The sequence below is a fragment of the Capsicum annuum genome, chromosome 6 (genome assembly GCF_002878395.1).
Source record: "Capsicum annuum cultivar UCD-10X-F1 chromosome 6, UCD10Xv1.1, whole genome shotgun sequence".
NCBI lineage: Eukaryota > Viridiplantae > Streptophyta > Magnoliopsida > Solanales > Solanaceae > Capsicum > Capsicum annuum.
In genome coordinates, this window is record NC_061116.1 from 142,910,948 (window position 1) to 142,930,015 (window position 19,068).

At 35.6% G+C, this 19,068-nt stretch overlaps 1 protein-coding gene across 1 annotated transcript in view; it reads left to right on the forward strand.

Annotated features, from left to right (window-relative positions):
* Window positions 1–2,287: 2,287 nt before the first annotated feature.
* Window positions 2,288–19,068, forward strand: part of LOC107873110 (protein DEFECTIVE IN MERISTEM SILENCING 3) — a 44,572-nt gene continuing 27,791 nt past the window's right edge. The window contains exons 1-4 of the mRNA XM_047414432.1: window positions 2,288–2,317; window positions 2,435–2,753; window positions 2,884–2,960; window positions 3,035–3,157. Coding sequence (XP_047270388.1) covers window positions 2,288–2,317; window positions 2,435–2,753; window positions 2,884–2,960; window positions 3,035–3,157 — 549 coding nt within the window. The remainder of the gene's footprint in view (window positions 2,318–2,434; window positions 2,754–2,883; window positions 2,961–3,034; window positions 3,158–19,068) is intronic.

A 19,068-nucleotide genomic window follows, 5' to 3' on the forward strand; every position in this document is an offset into this window, starting at 1 on the left:
TGGAATCTCAATATGTTTTTATGGAATTACATTAGTAGATGAGCTTAAATCCATAAATTGAGTGGTTTATGAGGTGTTAATTGATGATTATACCTATGCCCTAAGTGGTGCATGTAAGGTGTTTGATAAAATTCCTAGAATACTAGAAATTATGTAATATAGCTCAATTGTGACTTAAGTGATGGATTCATGTTTTACCCTTATTTTCAAATTACTCCAATGCTATTGATGTGTAATGTAGATGTTTGTTGAAATGCTCATGATGCTAGAATATGGAATTATAAAATTGATTTTATGCAGTCCTTCCATGTACAGGATTATGATAACCATGTATTTCATGAAATCCCCAACTTATTGTATTATGAATTGTTGATATTGGTCATATGTTCAAGAAGTGTCAAGTCTTGTCAGTTTCATGCTATCAAGTCCTGGGGGTACTACTTGTACCCGATAATTTAGTTGTGTGCCTAGAGTCAGTGTCAGTTTTCACGATACTCTCAGTCAAGCCATGATCAGTAGAATTCAGTCAGTCATGGGACTCAGGAAAACTCAGTAAACTCAGTATGAGTCCAATCCCATTCAATAATCTCAGGAATCTCAGTGATCTCAGTCAGTTTTTATGTCTCAGTAGTATTTATTTCGGACTTTAGTAAACTCAGTTAGCTCGTAGAACTTAGTAGCATTCTGTCAGTGATTAGAATTCAGTAGTATTCCATCGATCAACGAAAATCCAGTGAACTCAGTTCAATCTAGTTAATTAGTCAAATCAGTAACAGATCAGTCCAGCTTACTATGAACTAGGAAATTAGTTCTGTGTCCATTCAGTTGGGAGTAGGGTTTCACACCGAGTGAACCCAGGGATGAGGACACACATTGTCAGCCAGTAGAGGGTGTGATCCTTAGTAGCAATACCTACGTGCCAAAACTACGTAGCCAGCGTAGGTTGAGATGTACCCCTACATGTCTAGGGACTATACATCTCATTCGAGTTTTCCTTATAGGAGGGGTTGATGAAAGAGCTTCCTGTCAGGGAGGGTTTACTTATAGCTTGTCTTTACTCGTGGCACGGTACTGACACTCTTTCAGCTGGGTTTATAGGTTGGACCCCACCAGTTTAGATTTGGGGCATGTCGGTTAGATGATTATCTCCCATAGTTTTAGTTACAGAATCAAGACTGTCAGATACAGTCACTCAGTCTCAGTAATAGAACTCAGATAGTTCTTTAGATATTAGGACTATCAGATATAATCACTCAATACAGTACGGAACTCAGCTAGTTCCATCAAATTTCAGGACTATCCGACACAGTCACCCAGTTAATAGTATATTAATTATACAAAATTCATGTTACCAATATTCAGATTTTAGGACTGTTAGATACAATCAATTAGACCAGTTCTTTATAATTAGAACTATTAGAAATAGTTATCCCTTTATAAGAAATATGACATCAGTTATAATTAGAACTATTAGAAATAGTTATCCCTTTATAAGAAATATGACATCAGTTCCTCAGCACTCAATAGACTTAGTCATTCAGTATTCCAGCATTAGTACTCAGATATAAAAAAATCCACATTATCAGAATTCAAGAGTCAATATTACCACGATCTCAGTCATAGTCACGTATTTATATATGTATTCTCATATTTATGTTATACAGTCAGTTAGTATTGTTTATGTATATGAACCCTTTACATTTAGCCTACCTCACTTGCATACCAGTATATTTAACGTACTGACGTATTTGTGCTATGGTATTTTATACCATAGGTTTAGAAGCACAAGCTTCCGAGCATCCTTAGTAGATCAGATGTTTAGCAGCTAGACTAGTAGTGAGTCCTCATTATTCGAGAATAATATGATTATTTTATTACTTTATTATTTTAATAGTTTGGATTTAGTTGGGGACATATCCCATCAACTCCACAGATTTAAGATAATTTAGAGGCTTTAAGACTACAACATGTATCATATAGTTTATTTCAGTTTTGGGTATTGTTATACCTCGTTACAGATATTATTTTATATTTAGTATTAGTTCAGTTTTGAACCTTATGGCCTTACAGCTTATATTCTGCATATTTACAGTATATTATTTAGTGCTCAATTACAAATATCAGTAAAGGGTTAGCTTGTGGTCTTTCGGGGTCATAAGCACCATGTAATATTTTGGGTACCAGATTCGCGGCGTAACATATATTTATTAGTTCTAAAGTTGAGAAAGATCCTCAAAACTTTATTGATGAGATAGAAAAGATATTTTGTGTGATGCATGCTACTAATATGGAGGATGTAGAGTTTGCAACTTATCAGGTGAAGGATATAGCAGACCAATGGTATGAGGAGTGGGACCAGTCGAGAGGTAATGATGCTGAGTCTATTTCATAGGATAATTCTTCTAGTTCTTTCCTTGACCATTACTATTCTCAGGAGTTGAGGGAGGCGAAGGCTAAGGAAATTATAAATCTGAAGCAAGGCAGGATGTTCGTAAAAGATTATGCCTTGAAGTTTCATCAGCTGTTGCGTTATTCTTTTGAATTAGTGTCTAGCGTGAGGAATAGAATGAGGAAGTTTTCTTTGGGGTTATACCGTGAGTTAAACTTGAAGAGTAAGGCTGCCTTGTTGAACAAGGATATGGATATCTTTAGACTTGTAGTATACATGCAACAAATGGAAGAGGAAAAGAATAAGCAAGCGGAGATGAGTAAAAGGCAGAATAAAAAGTTTTATTTTCTGGATCTGGGTAAAGGTCAGTGGCAAAGTGGTAGAGACTGTGGAAAGTGGTCTAAAAAGAAGTGGGGAAATTCTAGATCCTACTCTACGGCTAGTGCTCCTGATCTGAAGTGGTTGGGTGACCATCGTTCTCGATATGATGATAGGTTTAGAGCTCCAGAGGCCCAATCGTAGGCTAGCGCGGCTCAGTCAGCTCTGTCATATCCTTCTTATAGATTTTGTGGTCAGAAGCATCATGTTTTTTATAAGGAAAGGAGGAATAAATGCTTTAAATATGGTGATACTGGTCATTTGCAGAGGGATTGTCCTCCTAAGGTTGCTTTTGGGGTGAATAAGATTCTTGTTGATGCTTCATCCACTCCTACACCAATGGGTTCTACTTTTGCTTCTGGCTCTGGCACTGGCGGGAACCATCTATATGTTCTTTCCACTCACCAAGATTCTAAGTCATCCCTTGATGTTATTACTAGTACGCTTAAACTCTTTTCCTAGGATATATATAGTCTACTTAATCTTGAGTCTACTCTCTCTTATGTGACTCCTTATGTGGCTATCCATTTTGGTTTTGATCCTGAGTGCATTTTGGACCCCTTCTCGAGGTCCACCCCGATGGGTTATTTTATTATGGCTAAAAGAATCTATAGAGGTTGTGTGATGTTGGTTGATGTGCTAGATTTTTGTAGCACATTTAAGACTTGTTAACTTGAAATAATTGTAAGTTCTTAAGTAATTATTGGTGTTTTTGATGTTATTTCTTAAGATTTTATAGGAAAGTCAAGATGCATGGAAATAAATAACAATGGAGAAAAAGAGCTAAAATATGAGCAAAAAGAGCTAAAAACATAGCTGATGACAACCGTGATAAGTCATCAGCCTTGTGATAGGCTATCAGCATTGCCGTCATCCTTAACCAGGGAGTTGCAGTCTGAGAAATAGTTCTGACGATGTTGGTGAAGTGGCATCAAAGTTGTGATAAGGCGTCAATAAGGGCATCAGCCTTAAGTAGAGAATTAGCAAAAGGAGAAGACATCTGATGACGACAGTGAAATGTCGTCAGATTCGTGATGCGGCGCCAGCAACATCGTCAGTTTTAGATAGAACTTGAAGACAACTGGAGCTAATCTAACACCATCTGTGATAAGGCATCAGACCCTTGACGTGGCGTAAGCCAGGGCGTCACCTAATCCGATAATTTTATTTATTTTGTTATTTTATTTCCATAATTAAGTTTAGGTATAAATAGAAGTTTCGAGGGTTTTAATCAGGATATCTCTCAATCTTGTTTTTACAACTGGGGAGGAATGTACATTGCCTCATCTTTTTCATCAAGTATTTTTCCTGTTTTGCCTTCAACACTTATCAACTATTGTGGATTATTCTCTTATGATTCAATTGAAGAAACAATTGTTGTTTTCATCCATTCATAAGTTTATCCATACTATCATGAATTCAACTTTTTATTTCGTTCATCGAATCATGAGCAGCTAATTCCATTAGCCCGAGTTATGGGATCCATGGATTAGGGTTTGATATGCTACTAAGTACTTAAAGGGTTCAAAGAGTAGTAGGACGTCTTGAAATTTTGTTGTTTTAACTTAAAATCTATTGTTTGTAAACAATAGGTTATGCCTCAGGTTTATTTGCTTGAACAGAGAAATAGACTAGAGAACGTAAATTATCAACAGGGGCTCAGAAGCTACCAACCTTCTGTTTAATGATTAATGCCGTAACTGGATTAATATACCTGAGATAATATCCTATTGGAAATAGATAAGCTATCTAAGTTTGAGAGATTCAGATAATAAATTTTCTGGTGAGGTCGAGAGACAAGTTAGATAATATAGTCTTTAGGATATTCTGCTGTTCCTACTTACTTCAAGTCTTAAGAAGTTCCTAGTATCTGTCAATTCCTGAAACCTACAGTGAACATAACTTTGGTTTTCCATTTATATTGAGTACAAACATTAATACTAAAACCGCATTTTATATTTTTGTATCATTTGTTTGAATTCAACTTGTAGCTATAATTTCAAACTAGTTTAATCGCCACTCACATTGTTCCCTGTGGATTCGACCCCGACTCCAAAGTTGGGTAAATATATTGACGACGACTGCCTTGCACCAAATTGAAGTGTAAGTTGAGCGTTATCAAAAATGGTGCCGTTGTCAAAGAACAATTTGGCGTACTGAGTTGGTTTGGAATTTTACCCTACTTGCTTGAATTTGAACTTGTAAATATTTGTTTGTGATTTCCTTTGTTTCATGTGTTAGGTATATTTTCTTTATTTTTTCTTATTTCTTACTATGGCATCATGGAATGAATGTGAGTTTGATGGTTTGAAATCTTATTTGGATGATCCATGTCCATATTGTGAAGGACCCAACTTTTAGCATGACTATAGATATGTTCCCCGGAGAGAGATGTGTGCACCATCACCATCCCACTGGGAGTATAATTGTTCTTAATGTGGTGATCAAGATGGACATTGGAGTGATTGCTCAAATTCTCTCTCCCCCTATTGTGCTAACCTAAATTCTAGTTCTTCTTATGAGTTTGATAGGTCTTATAGTCAAGAAAAGGAAGAACAAAACACCGGAAGTGTGGCATTGAAGCTATGCTTTAACTAATGTTAGATCGTGTGGACACAATGAATGATATCATACATGATATACATCAAGACATAAGGGCAATTAATGAGGAAAGAAGAATTATAGATAAGATGGATATCAAGGTGAATCATTTAAAGCACTCTTCTACATTATACTTAGATGATATCTTGTATGTAGAATCATTTAAAATAATGGAAGAGTGTGAAGATGAGGATCAAGAATCCGATGTTTGTAATGAGCTTGATGTTGAGCAACCCTCAGTGATTTCCCAACTAACTGAACCATTTATGAATAAAGATGCCAAAGATGAGGAAATGGTTCTAGAATTGAAATAAAAACCCAAGAAAATCTCTTCTAAAGACTCTAGCCTAATTTGGGGTGAGGATTACCAAAAGGATGCAACTCTAAAATTAAGGAGAAGACCTCATTCAAACCATTTTTCAACTTTGTACTTGGTGGATATGATGAAAGTCGAATCACCCAAGCAAATGATGAATTTTGAAAATGAGGATAAAGATTCTTACATTTTGGAGTTTGTCTTTCCAAAAGTGTATACTACAACCCCAATCTTGAAGGCCAAGGGGATTAAATATCGATGTCTATTTAGTGGTTGTTTAAGATTCTCATCATTTCCAAATGAGCCCATACGAAAATTTGATGCAAAATTGGGTAAATAGTTCAATTCTTCGAAGTGGCGTGATAGAACATTCTTCATCACGCCCTCACATTTGCCCAACATACCCCAAAGATGTATTGATAAAAAGTTGGAACGATGTTTTAAATCCTCCAAGTGGAGACATAAATAATTATCAACAAGGTATCTTGATGAAGTCTGAGTTGTCAAGATAACTGAGTCGCACTGCGACGTTAAACCAGATGATTCTTGGGAGGCAACCCAAGGTATTTTGTTGTTTGTATTAGTATTATGTGATTGATATCAGATCTTCGCACCCATGGTGTAACAGGTATGTTTCTAACTCTCTTGTTTTGTTTTGACGGATTGGGAACACTATATGATATTAGGTTGAGGGTGGGATACTTGTGGGTGTGATGTCCTCTTGGGGTTTTTATTGTTGTGCCTCTTTTCCCCAGAGTCTTATTCCTAGTAAAGCCGGCATGTTTAGGCATATTGTGTTTATTTTGTGATATATTGTGGTTAACTAGAGAAAAATAAGTATCTAGAGCAGTTGACATATTTTTGTTGATTTTTAAGACTTATAAACACCTCTCTGTTGGTCAGTTTTATAACTATGTGATATGAATTTATATGTGGCTACTGTGAATCTTTTTATGGCATTAGTACTAGCGACATGATAATCACTGCTAACAATTTCATGAACCGAATGGGTAGTAACTTATGATGTACCATTGTGCCATGTGTGTGTGAGGTCTTACTCAATTTCCTATGTGTGTTGAATCTAGAACTTGACTAGTTAGTCTTACCTTGGTTAAAAGATAGAGGTTAGGAAAGGATCATAGGCCGTTTTGATTTTTAAGTCACTTTTTTTTACCTAAATGACCTTCCTTGTATGCATATATCTCTTGATCCCTATTTTGGGCCTGAATCGACCATTTCTTTCTATGACACCTATCACATTCCCATTTAAATCATAATGAACCTATTTTGGCCCTGGTCCTACCAGACTTAGGTAAACAACCTAAGTTGAGGGTGGCTATAATAGGGGTGCATGATGTAAATTGGGTATGAAGAAAGGTAAAATAAAAGGAAAAGAATAAATGAAAAAGAATAAAAAGCTAGGTGGTATGGAAGAAGAATAAGAAAAGAAAAAGAATGAAAAAGAAAAGACACATCCATTCTGAATAATATGTGATCAAGAAAAGGAGAAGAAAAAGAAAAAGGTTAATCAGTGAATCCCAAAAGTTAAGGTAGTGCCAAGGAGGCTTAGTCACTCTAAATGCCATTGAATATCATACCAGCCCTTAGCCTACATTACAAGCTGAAGAAAAGACCTATAGTGATCCTAACTTACCTGTCTGGATACCTTGGTAATGAAAATAAGGGCAAGCATATGGTATTTGAAATGCATTGATTGGAATTTATTTTTGAGAGTGAGTGTCTCTTGACCGTCCCCGCATTGACATACTTGAGTTCATATATGAGTTAGGAGGGACTTTTTTGTTGTAAGGGCACATCGGTTGCATTTCTAGATGTTTACTTGTTTGGGTAGTGTAACTTGTACATATGCATGGTTATTGTTGCTGAATTGATGCCATATCTTGATTCCTCTGGGTCACATTGTTAATCTTTATTGATTTGCACAGTTGGATTTATAAGTTATTGAGCGTGGAGAGTGGCATGAGTTTTGAGCTAAACTTGATAATTAACTATGATAGGTATCTTATGTGTCTCTTGGTTAAGCATCGTAGTATGGTGTTATGTAGTTGCTTGAGGACGCCATCCGTGATAAGGTGTGAGACCCTTGATGTGGCGCCAGCCAAGGCGTCACCTAATCCAATAATTTTATTTATTTTGTTATTTTATTTCCATTATTAAGTTTAGGTATAAATAGAAGTTTTAAGGGTTTTATTCAGGATATCTCTCAATCTTTTTTTTGCAACTGGCAAGGAACGTACATTGCCTTATTTTTTTCATCAAGTATTTTTCCTGTTTTCCCTTCAACACTTATCAACTATTGTGGATTATTCTCTTGTAATTCAACTGAAGAAATAATTGTTGTTTTCATCCATTCGTAAGTTTATCCATACTGTCATAAATTCAACTTTTTATTTCGTTCATCGAATTATGAGTTGTTAATTCCATTAACCCAAGTTATGGGATCCATGGATTAGGATTTGATATGCTGCTAGGTACTTAAAGGGTTCAAAGAGTAGTAGGACGTCTTGAAATTCTGTTGTTTTAACTTAAAATCTATTGGTTTCAAACATAGGTTATGCCTTAGGTTTATTTGCTTGAACAGAGAAATAGACTAGAGGACGTAAATTATCAACAGGGACTCAGAAGCTACCAACCTTCTGTTTAATGATCAATGTCGTAACTAGATTAATCTACCTCAGATAACATCCTATTGGAAATAGATAAGTTATCTAAGTTCGAGAGAATTAGATAATAAATTAGCTGGTAAGGTCGAGAGATAAGTCAGATAGTATAGTCGACAAGGATATTCTGCTGTTCCTACTTACTTCAAGAGTCTTAAGCAGTACCTAGTATCTGTTAATTCTCGAAACCCACAGTGAACATAACTCTGGTTTTCCATTTATATTGAGTACAAACATTAATACTAAAACCCTATTTTATATTTTTATATCATTTGTTTGAATTCAACTTGTAGCTATAATTTCAAACTAGTTTAATCGCCACTCACATTGTTCCCTGTGGATTCGACCCCGACTCCAAAGTTGGGTAAATATATTGACGATGACCGCCTTGCACCAAATTGAAGTGTAAGTTGAGCGTTATAAAAAATGGTGCCGTTGTCGGGAAATTATTTGGATTATTAAGTTGGTTTGGAATTTTACCCTACTTGCTTGAATTTGAACTTGTAAATATTTGTTTGTGATTTCCTTTGTTTCGTGTGTTAGGTATATTTTCTTTATTTTTTCTTATTTCTTACTATGGCATCATGGAATGAATGTGAGTTTGATGGTTTGAAATCTTATTTGGATGATCCATGTCCATATTGTGATGGACCCTACTTTTAGTATGACTGTAGATATGCTCCCGGGAGAGAGATGTATGCACCATCTCCATTCTACTGGGCGTATAATTGTTCTTAATGTGGTGGTCAAGATAGACATTGGAGTGATTGCTTAAATTCCTTCTCCCCCTATTGTGCTAACCCAAATTCTAGTTCTTCTTATGAGTTTGACAGGTCTTATAGTCAAGAAAAGGAAGAACGAAGCACTAAGAAGTATGGCATTAAAGCTATACTTCAACTAATATTAGATTGTATGGACACAACAAATGATGTCATACATGATATACATCAAGACCTAAGGGCAATTAACAAGGAAAGAATAATGATAGATGAGATGGATATCGAGATGAATCATTTGAAGCACTCTTCTATATTATACTTAGATGATATCTTGTCTATAGAATCATTTAAAATAATGAAAGAGTGTGAAGATGAGGAGCAAGAATCCTATGTTGATGATGAGCTTGATGTTGAGCAACCCTCGGTGATTTCCCAACTAACCAAACCATTTATGAATGAAGATACCAAAGACGAGGAAATGGTGCTAGAATCAAAAGAAGAAACCAAGAAAATCTCTTCTGAAGACTCTAGCCCAATTTGGGGTGAGGATTACCAGAATGATGCAACTCTGAAATTAAGGAGAAGACCTCATTCAAACCATTTTTCAACATTGTGCTTGGTGGATGTGATGAAAGTCGAATCACCTAAGCAAATGATGAATTTTTATAATGAAGAGGAAGATTCTTACATTTTGGAGTTTGTTCTTCCAAAAGGGTATACTACAAACCTAATCATGAAGGCCAAGGGGCTTAATGATCGATGTCCAATTAGTGGGTTTTTAAGATTCTTATCATCACCAAATGAGCCCACACAAAAATTTGATGCAAAATTGGGCAAATAGTTCAAGTCTTTGAAGTGGCGTGATAGAACATTCCTCATCACGCCCTAACATTTGCCCAACACACCCCGAAGATGTATTGATAAAAAGTTTGGCCGACGTTTCAAATCCTCCAAATGGAGACATAAATAATTATCAACAAGGTTTCTTGACAAAGTCTGAGTAGTCAAGATAACTGAGTCGCACCACGACGTTAAATCAGACGATTCTTGGGAGGCAACCCAAGGTATTTTGTTGTTTGTATTAGTATTATGTGATTGACATCAGATCTTTACACTCATGGTGTCACAGGTATGTTTCAAACTCTCTTGTTTTCGTTTGATGCATTGGAAACACTGCATGGTATAAAGTTGAGGGTGGGATACTTGTACGTGTGATGTCCTCCTTGGGTTTTTATTTTCTTGCCTCTTTTCCTCGGAGTCTTGTTCCTAGTAGAGTCGGCATGTTTTTAGGCGTATTGTGTTTGTTTTATGATGTGTTGTGGTTAACTGGAGAAAAATAAGTATCTAGAGCAGTTGACATATTTTTGTTGATTTTTAAGACTGATAAACACCTCTCTATTGGTCTATTTTATAACTATGTGATATGCATTTATATGTAGCTACTGTGAATCTTTTTATGGCATTAGTATTAGGGACATGATAATCACTGCTAATAATTCTATGAACTGAATGAGTAGTAACTTGTGATGTACCATTGTGCCGTGTGTGTGAGGTCTTACTTAATTCCCTGTGTGTGTTGAATCTAGAACTTGCTTGGTTAGTCTTACCTTGGTTGAAAGATAGGGGTTAGGAAAGGATCATAGGTCGTTTTGATTTTTAAGTCACTTTTTTTTGCCTAAATGACCTTCTCTGTATGCATGACATCTCTTGATCCCTATTTTAAGCCTGAATTAACCATTTCTTTCTATGACACCTATCACCTTCCCATTTAGATCATTGTGAACCTGTTTTGGCCCTGGTCCTCCTTGGACACTGTGCACCTTGACTTAGTTAAACAACCTAAGTTGAGGGTAGCTATCATAGGGGTGCGTGATGTAAACTGAGTATGAAGAAATATAGAATAAAAGGAAAAGAATAAGTGAAAAAGAATAAAAAGTTAGGTGGTGTGGAAGAAGAATAAGAAAACAAAAAGAATGAAAAGAAAAGCCACATCCATCCTAAATAATGTGTGATCAAGAAAAGGAGAAAAAACAGAAAAAGGTTAATAAGTGAACCCCAAAAGTTAAGGTAGTGCCAAGGAGGCTTAGTCACTCTAAATGCCATTGAATATCATACCAGCCCTTAGCCTACATTACAAGCCAAAGAAAAGACCTATAGAGATCCTAACTTATCTATCTAGACACGTTGGTAATGAAAATAAGGGCAAGCATATGGTATTTGAAATGCATTGATTGGAATTTCTTTTTGAGAGTAAGTGTCTCTTGATCGTCCCCGCATTGACATGCTTGAGTTCATATATGAGTGAGGAGGGACTTCTTTGTTGTCAGGGCATATCAGTTGCATTGCTAGCTGTTTACTTGTTTGGGTAGTGTAACTTGTACATATGCATGGTTATTATTGCTGAATTGATGCCATATCTTGATTCCTTTGGGTCACATTATTAATCTTCATTGATATACAAAATTGGATTTATAAGTTATTGAACATGGAGAGTGGCATGAGTTTTGAGGTAAACTTGATAATCAATTGTGATAGGTATCTTATGTGTCTCTTGGTTAAGCATCATAGTATGGTGTTATGTAGTTGCTTGAGGACAAGCAATTGTTTTAAGTTGAGGGTGTTGATGTGCTATATTTTTGTAGCACATTTAAGACTTTTTAACTTGAAATAATTGTAAGTTCTTAAGTAATTATTGGTATTTTTGATGTTATTTCTTAAGATTTTGTAGGAAAGTCAAGATGCATGGAAATAAATTACAATGGAGCAAAAGAGCTTAAATCTTACCAAAAAGAGTTGAAAACATGGCTGACGACAACCGTTATAAGTCGTTAGCCTTATGATAGGCTATCAGCATTGGCGTCAGCCTTAACCAGAGAGTTCCAGTCTGAGAAGCAGTTCTGACGATGTTGGTGATGTGGCATCAACGTTGTGATAAGGCATCAATAAGGGCATCAGCCTTAAGCATAGAATTAGCAAAAGGAGAAGACATCTGACGACGATAATGAAACGTCGTCAGATCCGTGATATGGCGTCAGCAATATCATTAGCTTTAGATAAAACTTGAAGACAACTGGAGCTAATCTGACGCCATCCGTGATTAGGCGTCAGACCCTTGACGTGGCGTCAGCCAAGGCGTCACCTAATCCGATAATTTTATTTATTTTGTTATTTTATTTCCATAATTAATTTTAGTTATAAATATAAGTTTTTAGGGTTTTATTTAGGATATCTCTCAATCTTGTTTTTGGAACTAGGGAGGAACGTACATTACCTTATCTTTTTTATCAAGTATTTTTCCTGTTTTCCCTTCAACATTTATCAACTATTATGGGTTATTCTTCTTGTGATTCTATTGAAGAAACAATTTTTGTTTTCATCCATTCGTAAGTTTATCCATACTATCATGAATACAACTTTTTATTTCATTCATTGAATCATGAGTAGCTAATTCCATTAGTCCGAGTTATGGGATCCATGGATTAGGGTTCGATATGTTGCTAGGTACTTAAAGGGTTCAAAGAGTAGTAGGACGTCTTGAAATTCTGTTGTTTTAACTTAAAATCTATTGGTTGTAAACAATAGGTTATGCCTCAGGTTTATTTGCTTGAACAGAGAAATAGACTAGAGGACGTGAATTATCAATAGGGACTCGAAAGCTACCAACCTTCTGTTTAATGATCAATGTCGTAACTGGATTAATCTAACTGAGATAACATCCTATTGGAAATAGATAAGTTATCTAAGTTCGAGAGAATTAGATAATAAATTAGCTGGTAAGGTCGAGAGATAAGTCAGATAGTATAGTCGACAAGGATATTCTGTTGTTCCTACTTACTTCAAGAATCTTAAGCAGTACCTAGTATCTGTCAATTCCCAAAACCCACAGTGAACATAACTCTAGTTTTACATTTATATTGAGTACAAACATTAATACTAAAACCCCATTTTATATTTTTTTATCATTTATTTGAATTCAACTTGTAGATATAATTTTAAACTAGTTTAATTGCCACTCACATTGTTCCCTATGGATTCGACCCCGACTCCAAAGTTGGGTAAATATATTAAGGACGACCGCCTTGCACCAAATTGAAGTATAAGTTTAGTGTTATCATTGGTTCATGGTAGAAAGACCTTGGTGGATCTGATAGAGTTAGACATATTAGACCTTGTTATAATTTTTGGGATGGATTGATTTCATTCGTGCTATGCGTCTCTTGATTGCCAGAACCGAAGAGACAGTTTTGTTTCCCAATCTAGCTAATAGTCAAATGGGAAGGTAGTTCTCTAGTGCCTAAGAAAAGGTTCATCTCGAATCTTAGAGCCCAAAAATTGGTTTTCAAAGGGTGCCTCTATCACTTAGTACATATTAAGGATTCTAGATTTGAAGTTCTTTCTTTACAGATTATCCCAGTGGTCTATGAGTTTTTTTAGGTTTTCTCGACAAGGGTTTTATCCACCGGAGTGTGTCACAGTGGAGTGCTTCTATTTTTTTTGTGCATAAGAAGAATGGTTTTCTTCAATTATGTATTAATTACTGCCAATAGAATAAAGTAACCTTAAAGAATAATTATCAACTTCTGAGGATTGATGATCTCTTTGATCTGTAGATGGGTACGAATTTTTTCAAAAATTAATCTTCAGTATGGGTACCATCAGTTGAAGGCTAGGGAGGTGAATATCCCTAAGACTACTTTTCGAATGTGGTATGGTTATTTTGAGTTTTTAGTAATGTCTTTTGGTTTGACCAATACCCCAGCTGCATTTATGGATCTTATGAATTGGGTTTTATAGCATCTCTTTGATTTGTTCATGATTGTCTTTATTGATGATATCTTGGTATATCCTAAAAGTGAGGTGGATTATGCCGATCACCTCCGCCTAGTGTTGCAAAACCTAAAGGATCAGTGATTGTATGCAAAGTTCTCTAAGTGTGAGTTCTAATTGAATGTTATGATTTATTTAGGTCATGTTATTTCTAGTGAAGGGATTATAGTGGATCCACAGAAGGATTTGGTGGTTAACAAGTGGCCTAGATTCATGCCTCCATTCAATATACAGAGTTTTTGGGTTTTGTCGGCTACTATAGAAGGTTTGTAGAGAGTTTCTCTTCTATCTTTGCCCCATTGACTAAGTTGACTCAGAAGAAGGTGAAATTCTTATGGTCTAATGCTTGTGAGGGTAGTTTCAAGAAGCTAAAGAATAAGTTAATTCGACTCTAGTCTTGACTCTACCTAAAGGCGCTGATGGCTTTTTGTCTATTGTGATGTATTCTGGTTAAGACTAGATTATGTATTGATGTAGCATAGCAAGGTGGTTGCTTATGCCTCTAGATAGTTGAAATTATGAGAAAAATTATTTGACCCATAATTTGGAATTATTAGTTGTGGTGCTTACATTAAAGATCTAGTGGCATTATTTGTATGAGGTTCATGTTGATATTTATTTTGATCATAAGAGCATGCAATACGTGTTCAACCGTAATGAATTGAACCTTAGGAAAAGGAGGTGGCTTGAGTTTCTAAAGTACTATGACATGAGCCCTTACTATCACCTAGGTAAAGTTAATGTGGTTGTTGATGCTCTTAGACGATTGTCCATGGGAAGCTTATCTCATGTGGATGAGGAGATGTGGGATTTGGTGAAGGATATTTACCGTTTGGCTAATCTCAGAGTTCATCTCTTGGATTCTGAGGATGTTAGTGTAATTATTCAGAAGGTAGCGAGGTCGTCTCTTGGTGCTGAAGTAAAGGTGAAGCAAGTGTTAGATCATATTTTGATGCAAATCAAGAATAATGTAGGCAGACATAAAGTGAAGGTTTTTGAGATTGGTGGTGATGGTATCTTGAGGTACCAAGGTAGACTGTGTGCTCCCGATGTTGATGGGTTGTGAGGAAGAATTTTTGCTGGAGATGTATCATGGTTCGACAAAGATGTATCATGATCTTAAAGAGATTTATTGGTGGAATAATATGAAGTAAGATGTGGCTAATTTTGTGGCTAAGTGCATGTGTGTCACCAAGTAAAGGTAGATCACTTGAGATCCGGTGGGTTGACTTAAGAGATTGAGTTGCTATTGTGAAAATACGAGATAATTAATATAAAATTTGTTATCGGTCTTCTACGGTCTCGCCAGCTATTTGATTCTATTTGGGTCACATGGATAAGATGACTAGATATGCTCACTTTTTTCCAGTGAGGACTAATTTCTCTTTCAAGGATTATGCCAAGTTGTTCATTGAGGAGATCATAAAGTTCCATAGTACTCCAACCTCCATCATATCAAATTGGGGTACTTAGTTCTCATCTCACTTTTGGAGGTCGTTCCAGTAAGGTTTGGAGACTAAGGTGACCATTAGTACCACTTTCCACCCTCAAACATATAGGCAAGAGGAAAGGACAATTCACGTCTTGGAAGACATGCTTTGGGCTTATGTGTTTGATTTTGGTGGTAGTTGGATTGACCACTTACCTCTCATAGAATTTGCCTACAACAACAGTTATCACTCTAGCATTGGTATAGATCTGTTTGAGGCCTTATATGGTAGGAGGTGTAGATCTTATATTGGGTGGATTGAGGTTGGTGAAAATAAGTTACTTGGTCCTTATTTAGTTCACCAAGCCATGGAGAAGGTAAAGGTGATTTGGGATAGACTTAAGTCCTCCCAAATATGTCAAAAGTCTTATGCAGATGTGAGGCAAAACAAGTTGGAGTTCTGTGTTAGTGATTAGGTATGTCTATACGGTTTAGTAAGAAGGGGAGGCCCAGTCCCTATTATGTCGGTCCATACTTGGTGTTGAAGAAGGTTGTGTAATACCCCATATTTTCATGCTAGAATTCTAACCATCGTTCCTACGCGTCTAAGCTCTAATCCAAGAGAATCTCATGTGAATACAAGTTTATGATCTTTATCCTCATGTTTGATTTGCCTTTGAGGTTAAAAATGTTCATAGAAATCATTTAGATCCAAGTTGAACTAAGATCATTTGATTCGTCCAAAATTCGATATTCAATTCTACAAGGGTCTACTTCAAACGTGTATAACTCTTTATATACATGGAATTTTTCTTCTCAAAACCCACCAAATTGTAGATGATTGAATTATCTTTCCAATGCTACCAATTTTGCCTAAATCCGATACCCGAGCTAAAAGTTATGACTTGGCAACGTGAAGTATTTTCCGTCCAAATTGGTTTGAGATGCCTTTGAAATTCTCCAGCATCTTGGGCGAATTTCAGGGGCATAACACACTGGTTTGAGATGCTTTTAAAATGCTCCAGCATCTTGGGCGCATTTCAGGCCACAATCTTAGGGTCAACTTCCAACAATCATAACTTTCTATATATAATTAACTGGGAGGGCTGCTATATATCAAATGAAATCTCTTTGAGTTTTCTTTCTAATGCAACAAATTTAATCCAAATCCAACATCGGAGTTAAGAGTTATTCCCAATTTACTTCAGCCTATCAGCCTATCAACTGAGGGACAATTGCAACTTTGCTTGTTTCTTTAAGGGCATTTTAGTCTTTTGTCCTACCCTTATTCAACCATAAACACGAGATTAAGCTCCCAATTGACCAAAATATGGTCATTTTCTCCAATTGCCTCAAGAACCAATCCCCTTAGTCTCAAACTAAAAATCAAGATCCCTCAAAATTCAATCGTCATTTTTTGAAATTGATTCAAGATTCAGAATCCCCTTTGCGAGAACTATAAGAATCACCCATCAATTTTATGAATAGAGTTCCAAAAGCAAGTGTTCATCCAAATTCATAATTTGAGGTATGTGGGGTATGAACAAGGACAAATCTTTTGTCCTTATGTCCAAAACTTGATTTTATTACAAGAGTTAGTTGATTTTACCTATTTTCCTACGAAATTAAAGTTAGGTTTATACCTTATGTTGCTATTCATAAGATTATTAGATTTTCATTGTTTTAGAAGTTGAATTACATGAGTATGTTTATATTTTGGTATATATAGCTAAAATTTTCATATTTTAAGATAATTATGAATGTTTTGTTTTCAGGCATGAATTTTGAGATGTTGAAATCATGAGATTCATATTAAGAGTTATTTTCCAATATCTTGATTGAGATGATTGTAAGTTTTTTAACATGATTGTTAAGCATAAAGTTTAAATATGATCTTGATGTATTAAAACTTTATATTTTGAGTCCTAAGTACAAATGATGAGTTTTTAAGAATATTATGATCTCAAGTTTTGTTGACAAGTTTTGATAAGTTCTTTCAAAAGCAAATATTGATTTTGATCCTAAGATAAGATAAGAATCCACACTATTTATGATTAAAACAAAGAGAAGCATAATTTGGTCTTCATTATAGACACTTGAGTTATTTTAAGGTGAATTTCCTAAAATTTATGAGCCTAAGTATGGGAGTAGTATTTAGGACCGAGTTGGGTATGATTCCAAGGTCTCATACCCCAGAACTACGTGCCACTATAAGATTGAGATTTGTGGTCCTGAGGCCGAGATAGTGATTACTAAAGTTATGGTTCTATTCCAATGGAAAGGGTAGAGCAGCTCTTCCCAACATTGGCAAGACGTTGGACTCCATGTGGCTCACATGTTTTATGTCAGTTAGAAGAAACTCCCAAAGCAGTCCCCTACTCTAATTAAGATAAAAGTATATATATGTTGAAAGTTTGATTTTAAGATTTTCAAAGTCCCCCAAGTCCAAGTTCTCTAAGTCCCAAAAGTCCTATCCTCCTTAAGATTAAAATATATGTTTTGAAAGTTAGTGTTTAAAGTTTCCTTTAGCCTAAAAGTTTTGAGAATAAGAGGAGAATACATATTTTAGAATAAAGTGTAATGACTCACGGGATTTATATTACATGCTTCTTTATTCATGATTTATGAGATTCAAATTTCAGTTTTATTCCAGCTATGTGAGTCATCTACAATTACATGCATGTTTTCCTTAAGGTTTGATGATATTGATTATTTAGTTGTACACACCCCCATATACTAAGTACATCATCAAAGTACTGATCCACATATATGCCTGTGTGCTATATTGTCTCATAATATCGGTACAAGTTGTAGTGCATATACCATATTCAGTTAGGTTCGCAGTTTCCAGTCAGCAAGTGATGGGTCCTTTTGTTTCGAAGGCTCAAGTCAGTTTTACAGTTTAAGAAGTACTGCATTTTCTTTATTCAGTCGTATTGAGTTAGGATAGTTGGGAATCATGACCCGGCTATCTATAGTTAGTACTAGTAGAGGCTTCATAGACAGTTAGTAGTGTCGATGTATTTTACTTCCATTTTATTCATAAAAGAAGAGTTGTAATGTTGTAAACTCAGATGTTGTATTGATCAAGTTCAGAGAAGTTTTATTATTTCCACTGATTTTGTTCAGATTTATATATTTAATTTAGTTACTTGTAAGTATGGCAGTAGAAGGGTTAGCTTAGGGTCACTCCATATGACATCTCAGGACCTATTTTTGGGGCGTTACAAACTTGGTATCAAAGCATAGAGTTCAAGTGTCCTAGGGTGTCTGTGAAGCCATGTCTAGTAGAGTCTTGAGGAATGCTACGAAAACGTCTATACTTTTCTTTGAGAGGCTACAGGGCATTTTGGAAATGTTCCCCTTCTTTCATGTCTCAGATCATGCTATAAAAAAGCTCTCTAAGAAACTTATATAGAATCTCATCCTGCTCTATTCAGGCCATCTCCGCAATATTTTCAGGATATCAGAAACAGTCAAGCTTAAATCTTTACAGATAGTACTTTCTCAGATTGTCTTTATAGATAGTTATGGGATTGTAGGCGATCTAGAAAGTATCCCATCATTTTTTTTGAGTTTTGAAGATTGAAGTGCTTTATTCATGTTTATAAAAATTATGCACTAAGCCCAAGTTAGATGTGCTTTCAGATTCCTCCTAAGAATCCATAATGTAAATCTATACATCCCTATCCATGTATTATTCTTGAGATAACATGATTAGCAAGTTC